Source organism: Varanus komodoensis, unplaced genomic scaffold (assembly GCF_004798865.1).
Source record: "Varanus komodoensis strain SLA01 unplaced genomic scaffold, ASM479886v1 scaffold8, whole genome shotgun sequence".
Taxonomy (NCBI): Eukaryota; Metazoa; Chordata; class Lepidosauria; order Squamata; family Varanidae; genus Varanus; species Varanus komodoensis.
In genome coordinates this window covers 34,139,104-34,152,505 of record NW_025336481.1, presented here as the reverse complement: position 1 = coordinate 34,152,505, position 13,402 = coordinate 34,139,104, and the positions used below count along the sequence as shown (strand labels likewise).

At 42.4% G+C, this 13,402-nt stretch overlaps 1 protein-coding gene across 11 annotated transcripts in view; it reads left to right on the top strand.

The window, feature by feature from the left end:
- PCM1 (pericentriolar material 1) overlaps positions 1-5,618 on the top strand; it is a 57,151-nt gene extending 51,533 nt beyond the window's left edge. For all 11 annotated transcript variants that reach the window (XM_044454735.1, XM_044454745.1, XM_044454738.1 and 8 more), the window contains 7 exons: positions 564-693; positions 1,553-1,710; positions 1,961-2,039; positions 3,269-3,525; positions 4,057-4,149; positions 4,650-4,773; positions 5,354-5,618. In XM_044454735.1, coding sequence (XP_044310670.1) covers positions 564-693; positions 1,553-1,710; positions 1,961-2,039; positions 3,269-3,525; positions 4,057-4,149; positions 4,650-4,773; positions 5,354-5,379 — 867 coding nt within the window. In that variant the 3' untranslated portion in view covers positions 5,380-5,618. The remainder of the gene's footprint in view (positions 1-563; positions 694-1,552; positions 1,711-1,960; positions 2,040-3,268; positions 3,526-4,056; positions 4,150-4,649; positions 4,774-5,353) is intronic.
- The last annotated feature ends 7,784 nt before the right edge of the window (positions 5,619-13,402 follow it).

Genomic DNA, 13,402 nt, shown 5'->3' with positions numbered 1-13,402 from the left:
TTTTACTTTTTTGAGCTGCTTACCCATTTTTGCACACCAAATCTGAATGGAACTTAAGTATACAACTTTTAATTTCCTCAGAAGTTTTAAACCTAAATGGTTTGTTTTTATTATTTCAGTTAAATTAATGAATATAGAACTGAGAAGTACTTAAGCAAAATATTTAACAAGTACTTTGTCTCTTACTGGAACCATACTGAAGTCATTATCCCACTCAACATATGATGGCCAATGAGCAGAAACTGCCATTTTGATCTTTCTTTTTTAATAGCATAGGGTAGCAGCAATATATTGTATTTTCAACTACAGAAAACTAACCCATCCCACCCCCATCTATCTGTTGGCATTCTAGAAGGCTGGAAGTTGCTAAACAGCTTTTTCCAAATATAAAGCGTTGCAGTTCACATCACATTTGTTTATTCATAAAGTTTAAGCGGAATTGGAAAGTGCTGATGCTTATTAAATGGACAATTTAGGATGTTCTTGCATATTTATCTACATTAAATACATTTAACATTTATAATTTAGTAATTTCACATAGGTTTAATTTATTTTATGTCTAGGATAAAGATGAAACTGAAACTATTAAGCAAGCTCATGAATCTGCAATATTCAATAACAAAGAAGTTCCAGTGGGTACAAGGTCAGATGCTTCAGACCATGAAGAGAGTGAAAGTTGTCCAGTGTCCATAAGTAAGTAGCTTCCATTGTTTCAATTGCAGCTTTTCAGAACTAAGTTTCTGTCATAGCTTTACATATTGTTATTGTTAAAATGAGAATTTCTGCATGGTCGCAGTTCTGCCTTTCAATATCAATTGTCTTTAGATAGAAGCATCCACATTATGTTTGTTCTATCCTTTTAAAAATGTATTACTTGAAATACTTTACTATCTGAATACTGCCCCGTTGCACTCAAAGTAGAGGTCAGAGTAAAAGGAATATTACATGTATCTTCAGCAGGTTTTCTTTGCTATGGCAGATAAAGCAAACCTTAGTTTTAAAATGAATTTGCAATTGCAACTATAAAGAATTCTGTGTGCTTTGTTCACTTACATTCATAGACGACTTCTTCGGATTACAGGCTTAGACTTCAGTTCTGAGCATACTTACCTAGAAGTAAGATCCTTTGAACATGATACATAGGACTGACTTAGATTAATCATGTGGTGGAATGGCTGTTAATCACCCATCCGAGCTGGCTGTTTTTCTTATCTAAGAGGGTTTTCTTTGAATAGTATTGTCTCTAGCAATGAAGGCTAACAAATACATGGGAAGAATCCAAAGCAGCACAACCCATTGTGTTTCATGATAATATTTGAACTTGTTTTTCTTGAACCCAAGCCATCATGAACGTCATATTGACAGACTACTTTGAAATTGACATTTGCTATCAAGGATGCGGGATGGGGACCCCTTAGAAATCCCAATACCTAATTCCCGGCATGTGCCTAAGTAGCTTTTTTAGATAATCTTCTCTTCCACCATCCAGTTTGAATGTGTATTTGCATGCAGTGCTTTATTTACATTTTGCAACTTGCTCCAATTATTTCAGGCTTATCTAAAGCAGAAACCCAGGCTTTAACTAATTATGGGAGTGGCGAAGATGAAAATGAAGATGAAGAAATAGATGAATTTGAAGAAGGGCCTGTGGATATACAAACATCCCTCCAAGCAAACAATGAAGCTACAGCTGAAAATGAAGAAGAGCAGGTATTGACAGAACAACAAAGTAGAGTGGTGACTCACCATTCCCTGGATAGATTTATTGACCTCTTTAATAATCTTCTATTGTGCATAGATAGGGAAAGCTCTGCAACCTGAGCCGATTAGAGCATAATTTCCCTGTTAGTCTGCACTGCAGAAATTTTTGCAACTTTATTTGTTCATATTGGGTTAAAAATCTAGCTGAATCCATGCATTTTTATTGTTTTCATCAGTCTAAATGTTATTTTCTTCACAGGTTTCACAGGCCAAATCTGAGAATCCAAATGGTTGTCAGATATCTGAGCAGGAGTCTATGAATGTTGTAAATGCTGAAGGTAAAAGGAATGCATTTATGAGAGACACAAATTTGCAGTGCAATTGCAGGGAGGGTTAGCAGGGAAGAGAGAACTTGTCAAACTTTTGTGGTCATGGTTTGCACAACATAGCCCAGCATGGCTATTGGTCATGGTGATGTGTGAACCCAGACAGCTTCCCATAAGGAGCGTTATTTTTAGATGACAATCCACCTTGGCAACCCATGGCTTTTCCTAGAAATTGTTCAATCAGTTGTGGTCAGCTGTCACGTCATCCAAATACAGGAGACTGGTTCCATTGTGTGTTGCATGGAGTCACTTGGCAGGAGCAGCAAATACCCTCGTTGCATTTTGTGATCTTGCTCATATCACCACCAGGGAATGAACAGTTACAGCTTTCTAGTTGTAAATTGAGTTCCATCAGTGGCCAAAAGTTGCTTAGGATAGTGAAGGGATGACAGTTATTCCAAAGTACTTAGAGGAGGAATGATGAGCAAAGGAGGGGCTCCAGTGGCTCCAGAGCCATGATGTGTCTGATAATTTGTTGGGCACTTTGTGAACCCTGTGGCAAATTCACCACACTGGATTGCTTTCTACATGGCGTGGCTTGTGTTGTGCAAACCCACCTTTTTTGAATGCTGTTATACAGCCTGGGAAAATCTCTGTAGTCTCAAACTTTGTTATATACAACTTACTCTTATAATGGTTTAGCATCCACACTTTCAGATTTGAATATGTTCCCAGAGTTCACATCTGATTTTTGCTCATGTCCTTTAAAATAGTAAGATAGAGTATAATCACAGAATTATGGACTGGACAAAAAGTGTTGATTCTAAAGTATTGTCAACTATTTGGGTTTAGATTACCTCACAGTAGCAGCTGGAGGACCACAAATGCTCAGCATCTATTCTGTTCATGTACGTGTTATGATGTGTGACATTCAGCATAATAGGGCACAAGGCATGCTTCAATGGCGTAGTGGTTTGTTATGTCCTTTCAGACTTTAAGGCTGCAAGTGAGCCCCATTAAACTCAGTAGATCTTAAATCTGAGTAGCTGTAAGACTTTTCACTGATTTGAGCATTTTAGCGGGTCTCTTCATTTGGCCTGTTAAAGTGTTTTTATTGCTTCTTAGCTGCTCTGTTGTAAGTTAGTATTTTGTGGTCTGTTCCTTGCATATACAAAGCCTCTTTACTAGAACTTTACTATCATTGCTGGCAATACACTAAAATACTGTTTGAATTTTTTTAGGTGATCAGACTTTACCTGCTGTGGTGCCTCAGTATCTTAATATAATGGAAGATAAAGAGTCCTTAGCTGTTAGAATTGCTGAGGATCATAATGTCACTACTGTATTGACAATAGAAGAACCAGATTCTGTATTATCAGAAAATGAACATCACATTTTAGACACAGTACATGGAGAAACCAAATCTTCATCAGGGACTCCTGAAAGCTCTGTGGTTGGCAGTCCTGATACAGAGTCTCCGGTATTGGTGAATGAATATGTATGTATAGCTAGACTTGAAGTTTTAAATATTACATTTCGTAACTTTCACAGCAAAATGCCATCTGATCTGAAGAGTGCTTAGTTTGAAAAGTCTTCCCAAATTTGTTTTGCTTAGTGTCCCTGTTTTAAGATTTAGGTCCAATTTGATGCCTTTCCCTCAGTGATGTTACACTTTCAAAATTTGTCCAGAATATGAATGGGTGAGGGGCTTACTTGTTTTCTTCAGAAGCCATATGGGAGCCCTGTTGTTTTGCAGCTACAGTGTCTATTCAGCTTTGCCTTAGCAAGCTCTTCACTCAGACCAGTTCTTTTGCGTATATTCAAGAGAGCAAGCTTTCCATTTATTTTGGACAATGATGCAAATAGAAACATAGAAACAAAACAAAGTACTTTTCAATCCCATTGATGTTAGTGTAAAATGTTTAGGAATGTGCTTAACTCTCCTGTTGTAACTGATATAACTTACAAGTGCTTAAAATTGACTAGGTAACTTATTGATAATGTATTCTTTTAAATGTTCTGTCAACAGGAAACTGGTTCTGGAAACATCAGTCAGAAATCAGATGAAGATGACTTTGTAAAAGTTGAAGACTTGCCTCTTAAACTTGCAGTCTTCTCAGAGGTATGTTTAAAAATTAAGAAATGGAAGGCCGTAGGGAGGTTGGAGAAGGCTGCATGCTGGCTGTTGTACTAGGGACGATTAATTGACTTTTCTTCCATTCATGTATGTGCTGATTAAAGAGCTCAGAGTCATATAATGAACCAGGTTGCCTGGGACACTTTCTTAGAATGTCAGAAATATGGATACCCACTGCTAATTTTCATCCTTACTAATTCTTGATGAATGGTGGACCTCAGTAATGGATGATACTGTGGTGGAATACTGTATGGGGTAATACTTTTAATATATATTTTGACTTCCTTTGATAAAAAGAGTGTTGTAAATCTTTGGTAACTGCTGCTGCAATGTTCAGTAAATACCAGCTTTCAAATTGAAAAATATTTTTAACTTGAAAAGAAAATTGAGAAATGTACAGAGCAACATTTTTTTTAAAGTATTGAACATAGAGAGTGGGTAAAGAAGTCAGTTGTGGGAACTATTCTGAATTTATCAATTTCCAGGAAGATCTAATGAAAAAAATGGTAGCAGAGGCTCAGAGGCTGAACAGCATCACTGAAGAAATATTAGCTGATTCAGAAAGTCATGTTGAATTAGTAGGAGATCCTCAAATGTTGAAGGAACCAGGTGAGAATCTTGAATTGCCTTGTTGTTTCATATCCTACTTAATTTCTCAACTAGTTTACTTTACCTAGTCTGTAGATTATAGCAGATTCTGAAACACCGAGAACAAGATTTTAGCTGTTTCCCTTTATATAGAAATGCATCATTTTTAGCATGTGTCATGCTAGAAGAGGTGATGTACCATAGCTAATTGTAAGGCTGTGATTAATCAGCAAACAGACTTACCCATGCAGGTGAAAGTTGGTTGGCCATCCTCTGCATTGTTACCCCCTTTCCCCCTTATTTTCTGATCCAGCCTTTCCCCCCAAATGTAGGATCTTGAATGTACCTGTAAGCTCTGCTGTATTTGTTTTAGTGGATACAGCCGGGGGGGGGGGGGTTGCTTGTGTACATGGATCAGCTATTTGTATTTACATAAACAGGGAAGAGTGAACAAGAGCTGCATGTGCGTCAGCATACATCTGAGGACCTGAACCAGTAATGTGTTTCTGCAAAGTTCAGAATGAATCTTTGGTCAAATTATTTCCAAAGTAAAGATGCATTTTCTATTGTTGCTAAATGGTTGCTATTTTCTCTTTTACAGAGACTGTTGGAGCCCAAAGTGTGTGAAAATGACTTCCAGGGCCTATGGTTATGATAATACTAAACTTCATGTGTTCTAATATGTATAAAATGTAAATTAGTTTTTCACACACTGCCTTTTAGAATAGGCTTGCTAACTTTTGCCCATAAACAGCTAAAACTGAGCTTTCAGTCTGGCTGCACAGTTCTTTTCTGTCCTGTCTTTATTTTTATTGTGATATTAGCAATTTTAAAATGTAGTTTTAAATAAAGTTTGACTTGTATGATGTGTTTTGAACAATACATATTAAGCTCTAATAGAGTCAAGTGTTAAAGATTCAAGGAAACCATTTGTATTGGATTCTTTCTGTACTTGCTTGCTTGTTTTCTGAAGTGTAACATTTGTCTTCACAATAATACTGTAGTCTGCTGAGCATTAATAATGGGGTAAATCCAAAGATATCCTCAGAAGGTGCCTTCAGTCATGGAAAAGCTGTGTGATGTTGGGTACTTAATTACACCGTAATGTTCCTTTTTCCACAAGTGGAAAAATGAAAGTGATATTTGGTTTAATACCGTACAAGATCTTGGGCAGTTTTTTGCCCATGTGCATGGAGAACAGCAACAGTGTCTGTCTGCTTTCACAGAACTGAGAGCAAAAAGGAATTTAAGACATACTCTCAAGCAGGCTCAAATACAGTTAAAACAGTACTTTGCTTTTCTTGATGTGAACATAACTGAGCACTTTCTACTTGTAACCACAGTGTCATTCCCCCCTCCCCAAAATCCAATGCTAAATGATACACACAATTATTTTAAAGGTTCATTACATACACAACGGAGCAGCAAGAACCTTCTTTGTTAGTGGAGATTCAGTATATACAGAAAGCATAATTATTTAAGCATTACTATGAGGGTCAATATCAAATCACAAGAACCAAAATCTTCATACTTGGGCATGAATAACTGGAAGTTGTAGTATACCACTTCTGTAGTTTTTTTGAGAAATTTTATTTTATGCTGTTGGTAACAGATAAACCTAATGTGACTGAAGTTACAGATTGCCACACAAAGATCCGTGATCAAGGAATAATCTATGTAGATTAGGGAAGGTACATTGAATTTCAGTACAATGTGAGAAGAATTGGACGACTTCTGTTCTATTGCTTCTCTCCAAAGGCAGCACAACTGAGCCCACTCTAGAACAAGGGTTCATTAGTGACTTTTGTGGTGGAGTCTGCCTGTATCCCCTTAAATTTTGCTGTTATGAACACATTGATTATGAGCAGAGGGAAGGAGAGTAGTTAACTGAGTGACAAATTGATTGTCTAATCCTACCACATGATTTACCAGTGGGCCTTCCTATCACAATAGTTTGGAAGGGGGCAAGAATGGGACTGCGAGATTGCCATTCTTCAAGTGCCACCAGGGTTCATTTCATTTTGCAAAGTTGTAGAAAATATACAGAAGCAAGAACTGCAAACTGAATATCTAGGCATTTAGGTGCATCCTGACTGAGTTTGTATGTGTTCTTGTCAAAATCTGGCAGTTCTTTAGTTATCATGCATTTATGCGCATTGACCTTAGATGTGGCTATCCAACAAAGAGTGAAAGAAAATACTGAAGGGTTGTCAAACAGAACACTGCTTGATGTGCTTAGGCAGTTATTCTGTTTTCTTACACTTCCCTGGCTTCTTACTTATCCTAATCAATCAAGTAATCCATAGTACAGGACAATTTTATTTTACCTTTGACTTCTTAAACCAATTTTCAGTAAGTGTTTAAATTGTTGGGGGAGGGCAACAGGATATACACTTCCCCCCTGTATAAATCGTTAAATATACTCAGACAAGCAATGGATCTAATCCATGTATTTACTCAAAGGAGGAGTAGAATGTTTCTTATCCAACTTCAATCTAGGTTTCTTTTTCTCTCATAAATTAAAACCAGCTCTGGATGTTCACTGACTTCACTATACAAGTGCAGCTGCCCAGCCATCATTACAGTAGAATTTAAATTTACTGACTTGCCATTTTTAAATTACTACCTTTAACTTTGCCATTGCTAGGTTTGGAAATTTGACGTCCTCGTTGGAGTCACTGATACCACTTTCCAATGTATGTGGTCTGTTTTTGGCAAAAGGAGGATCACACCCTGTGATAAAGGGAGATTTTGATTCATGGATGAATAGAATTCTTAAAATTTCATTGTTAGTGATAGGTTCCTTGACATATTCTTCCATATACTTAGACACTTCTATTTTTTTAAATGTATTTCCACTAAGCAGTTAAATGAGATTGCTAAGTAGTTAATGGATCGAACCATCAATTGGGGATGTTCTACTTTTGACTCAGCTGTTGAAATCCAGGAGGATGTTGCACTGTTGGTAAATTTAGATCACTCTTAGACTTTCTGCAGTGGTATAGCAGTTCTTTTCCTTGAATGGTTCTCACATGGTTGATAGTTGAATCTGAACAGTGCAGACTGTACAGGCAAGGCCAGTAATGTGAATTTTTTTCCATGGCATTGACTACATAGCTATTTGAGATAAATCCATGGAAAAGCAGGTTCTGTACAGCTGTAAAGATGTTGAAAGGGCATCCAACATAAGGCATATCAAGGAGAAAAGATCAAGTATACTGACTGGTATTTAAATATTCTAGGAATGACATGCACACTAATGTGTTGCTTCTAAGGCATTACAAACTGTTACAACATACAGCTTTAGTCTGTTCTAAGCATACCACTTGAGGAAGGAGAAAGATTGATTTTAAACAACCAATGGATGTCAGTGCATTAACCAAAGATTTAAGGCAAAACTTAGTGTAAGCCATGGAGCTAATATTCAAAACAGTGGCTATATGAACTCTCTTCAAAAATATTTCGCTTAGAGAAAGAGAAAATTTAAGAGTTGAGGTTACAACCCCTGTTCTACATTAGAAGTGGTGGAGGTACAACACAGGTAATGTTGACTAACAGTTGCAGATAGTGGGGGGAACATGGCTGCTATCACATCTAGTTCATCTTGGAAGTTCAGATTTTCCTGCTAAGAGCTCTAGAGACTCCAGTTTTGCCAGAATTGGAGGTAAAGTGTAGGAGCAAATGTTTTTGAGTCTTTGAGCCAATCTAGAGAAAAAGACTTGTGCTGAAGTATTCGAAACCTTTGAAACTAATAAGACTTCAATATACATCAAAGACAAAAGTTCTGAACTACAAGTTGCTGGCAGAGCAAACAACTGACTCACTTCCAGGTCTGTACATGTTCTTAGGCAAGAAGGACATTTGATGATTGAATCCTGCTCGCCTGCCTCAATCTTCTAGTGCACACATTCCAGTTTGAACTTCACCATATCCACCAACACATTGCAGTTGATGTAATAGTAATTGTGTGCCCTATGCTTTCCCCATTTGGTAATGTCTCCACACAGTGTGCAGCTGCCTGTGCTCACACTTGAGGTAGGCAAAAACAAGTCATCAGCCTTCACACCGGGCTAGCAGATCGGCATATCAAGTGCAAGTGAACGTTCTTCCCCATAGAAGCCTCATGCCATGTGCTTGGCCAAATGTTTCAGCACAGTGGGGACTTTGGGAGTAATGTCCCAGTCTTCCATTAGTACTTAAACCATGAGTGTGACCCAAGGTGAAATAAGCACAATGCCAAGGAAAAAGAAAAAAATGCAGTGTAAGATGTGGCTGTTTAAAGGTATGAAATGCAACCCTTGAAGACTTGAATCAGCTTCTGTGTAAAGGTTATTGGATCCTAGAACGTTCCATGGAAGAGGAGAGGAGGAACATACAACACACAGGCTTTGGATGAAATGCAGGTGGTTCAAATGGACATTAGCACTGTGTCCAAGAGATGTGGAGACAGGTCTGTCATTTTTATTTGCCCCTTGCTCTCATAATTCCTCTGTAAGGAATTCCTTAGGAGTCCAGTTCAATAGAATAACTGACACTTTCAAAGCTAGTGGGAAGCAGCTCTGTACAAGTTGCAATGATTATTCAGAGACACCAAGAAACCACAGCAAAGCTGACAGGTTTGGAGAGGTGAATGTAGGTTGCATTAAATCATATACAGCATCTGCATTGATTATGTAACTTCTCCCTCACTTCAGCAAGCAGGGCTTAAGATTTTCTTTACAGCAGTGGTAAATGGAGAAATGAACAAGAGAAAAGGAACCGTTGAAGAAGACAGCAAGAGCCTCAGCAGCCAGTCTGGTTCTCTGGGTGAGAGCCAGCAGACTTGGCTTTTAGTCTCTGCTCAGCCATGAAAGCCACTGGGTGATTTGGGCCACTCATTGACTCTATGCCTAATCTGTCTCCCAGGCAAACCTTTTCAAGAGGAAAAGATGCAGGGTATAAATGTAATAATATAAAATCAAAACTAAATCCCTTTTTGTTGCTTGAGAGCTTCTGAAACCTTGGTACAATTCATCAATGACAGCTTCAGTATGATCCAAGAATAACAGCTTAAATGCAAACCCTCTTGACTTCAAAGAGGCACAGTAGCGCTCAAAATATTATGTCACCCTCCATGACTGACAGCAAAATCTTGTAATCGCTACTCAGACGGAAGCCCAACTGATTTACTTCAAGTGTGGCTTGTTCAGAAGAAACAGTATAGAATTGTGATCTTATTTATTTATGAACATTTTTATGCCGGCCCATTCGCCGAAGCCTCGGGGCGGCTCAAATCAATAAATTAAAATAATTATAATATAAATTAAAATATAAATATAAAATTAAAATACAGCAACACAGTATAAAATAAGCCGCCCTGGCCAGATAAAACCAATAATGTTAACAGTTAAAATGCCGCTTGAATAAAAAGGTCTTCGCCTGGCGCCGAAAAACAAATAACGACGGCGCCAGGCGGACCTCTCTGGGGAGCGCGTTCCATAACTTAGGCGCCACCGCAGAGAAAGCCCTCCTCCGAGTACCCACCCTCCTAATTTCTTTCATGGAGGGTTCCCGGAGAAGGGCCTCCCCCGCCGATTTCAAGGGGCGGCTGGGCATATATGGATGCAAGCGCTCCTTCAGGTAACCAGGACCCAAGCCATTTAGGGCTTTATAGGTCATCACCAACACCTTGAATTGGGCCCGGACTTCAATGGGGAGCCAGTGAAGCTGACGGAGAACTGGAGTCATGTGAACACAACGCCCAGTCCCTGTCAGCAGCCTGGCCGCTCTGTTTTGAACCAGTTGAAGTATCCGGACCGTCTTCAAGGGTAGCCCCACGTAGAGCGCGTTACAGAAGTCGAGACGGGAAGTCACCAATGCATGTGTCACTGTCGCGAGGCAGTCATACTCCAGGTAGGGGCGCAGCTGGTGGATCAGCCGAAGCTGGAGGAAAGCGCTCCTCGCCACTGCGGTCACCTGAGCTTCTAGTGAAAGCTCCGGGTCGAGGAGCACTCCCAAGCTGCGAACCTTGTCCCTAAGAGGGAGTGCAACCCCATTCAGAACAAGGTTCAGTTCACCCTCTCCAAAGCCAGAACCACCAACCAACAGGACCTCCGTCTTGTCTGGATTGAGCTTCAGTTTATTGGCCCTCATCCAGCCCATTACCTCGGCCAGGCACTGGTTCAGTACAGCCACTGCCTCACCTGGATTGGTGGAAAACGAGAGGTAGAGCTGGGTGTCATCAGCGTACTGATGATTCCGCAGCCCACACCTCCTGATGACCTCTCCCAGCGGTTTCATGTAGATGTTGAACAGCAATGGGGACAGAATGGACCCCTGCGGCACTCCATGGCATAGCTGCCATGGCGCAGAGCCATAGTCCCCCAGCACCACCTTCTGGAACCGGCCATCGAGATAGGAGCGGAACCACTGCAAAGCAGTGCCTCCAACCCCCAATCCCGCAAGCCTGTCCAGAAGGATACCATGGTCGATGGTATCGAAAGCCGCTGAGAGGTCCAGGAGAACCAACAGGGACGCACTCCCCCTGTCTTTTTCCCTGCACAGGTCATCGTACAGGGCGACCAAGGCAGATTCAGTACCGTACCCGGGTCTGAAGCCGGACTGAAATGGGTCCAGATAATCAGTTTCATCCAAGAGTGCTTGGAGTTGTCCCGTCACCACTCACTCTAACACCTTGCCCAGAAACGGGATGTTGGCCACTGGTCTATAATTAGTGGCCATCTCTGGATCCAGTGACGCCTTCTTCAGGACCGGTCGGACTACCGCCTCCTTTAAAGGGGCAGGCACCCGACCCTCCCTCAGAGAGGCGTTAATCACTTCCAAAATCCAGGTCCCAATCCCGTGCTTGGAATTATTTATTAACCAAGACGGGCAAGGGTCCAATAAGCAAGTGGTGGGACGTACTCGTCCAAGCACCTTGTCCACATCATCGGGCCGCAATAACGGAAATTCATCCAATAATTCTGGACCAGACGGCGGCATTGGCGTCTCCCTTAAAGCCTCTGTATCAATAGTGGAATCCAGCTCGTGACGAATCTGAGCGATTTTCTCCCTGAAATGCCTGGCAAAGTCGTCACAGCGGGCCTTTGAGGGTGGAATCAGGTCTTCTTTCGGACCTGGACAAACCAGGCCATGCACCACTCGAAAAAGCTCCGCTGGACGGCATTGTGAGGAGGCAATGGAAGCGGAAAAATATCTCTTTTTCGCCGCCCTCACCGCCACAGCATAGGCCCGATAGTGGGCTCTCAAGTGTGTTCAGTCAGATTCATCACGTGATTTCCTCCACCTACGCTCTAGCCGTCTCCCAACCTGCTTCATTGCCCTCAATTCAGGGGTATACCAAGGGGAAGAGCGGGCTCTGCCCGGTGGGAGAGGACACTTAGGAGCGATCGTGTCTACAGCCCTGGTCATCTCCCCATTCCACAGTTCGACCAGAGCCTCGACAGGAGCACCCGTCTTGTCAGCCGGAAACTCCCCCAGGGCCTTCAGGAATCCTTCCGGATCCATCCGGCTCTGGGGGCGGACCCACACAATCGGGTCTGCACCCTTACAGAGGGAGAAGTCGCTCTCGAGCACAAACCTCACCAGGAAGTGATCTGACCATGACAGGGGAGTCGGACATAAATTCCTCACCCTCAGATCACCCTCTTCCTGTCCCGTCGAGAAAACCAGGTCCAGGGTGTGTCCACGTTCATAGGTCGGGCCGATGACATGTTGAGACAGCCCCTTGGCCACCATGGAGACCATGAAGTCCTGAGCCGCCCCGATCAGATCAGTCTCGGCATGGAGATTGAAGTCCCCCAGGACCAACATCCTGGGGGTCCCCAACACCAGGTCCGAGACGATCTCCGTCAGCTCAGGCAGGGAGACTGTTGGGCAGAAGGGTGCACGGTACACCAACAGAATCCCCAATCTGTCTCGGTCGCCAAACACCAAGTAGAGGCACTCCAGCCCCGGCCTCGAGGGGACCGGAAGTCCTGTGAGGGAGATGGAGGTTCGGTAATCCAAAGCGACCCCCCCTCCCCTCCCCTCTGGGCGCGAACAGTGCTGAACCAGATACCCGGGCGGGCATAGTTGGGAGAGGGCAACATTCCCCCCCTCTCCCGCCCAGGTCTCCGTTATGCAAGCCAGGTCGGCCCCCTCATCCACAATCAAGTCATGGATGAGGGAAGATTTGTTTTTGACCGACCTGGCGTTAAGCAACAGCACCGTCAGGCCCGAGGGGCGGCTGACAAAACTCCCTGGCACCCTCTGGCTGGGAGCAAAACCAGAAGTAGGGACAGGTGTCAACCATCTGTCCCTCCTTCTTCTATGCAGACACGTTAAGCTCCCACCGCTATAACGTCCATTGCCCAAGACTACCCCAATGGCAGCGCCCGTACGCTCCCCAGGAAGCGCAAGCGGCAACATGGCCAGGGACGACTCCATAAAACAGCTAAAATTATAAAAACAATTAAAAACTTACACTGACACGCAGCGTAGCAGGAAGGCTAAAAATCACGCAGGCAAACAAAGCCCCCTGGCCAGCCCAGCCCCCCCCCCACTCGGCGCCCAAACGGCGGCGACCCCGCCCTTTGGCCGATACCCTTCGGCCGCCGGCCCCGGCCGCTGCCGGCGCTTTTCAGGGCGCGGGGCTTCCTCCCTCCGACGT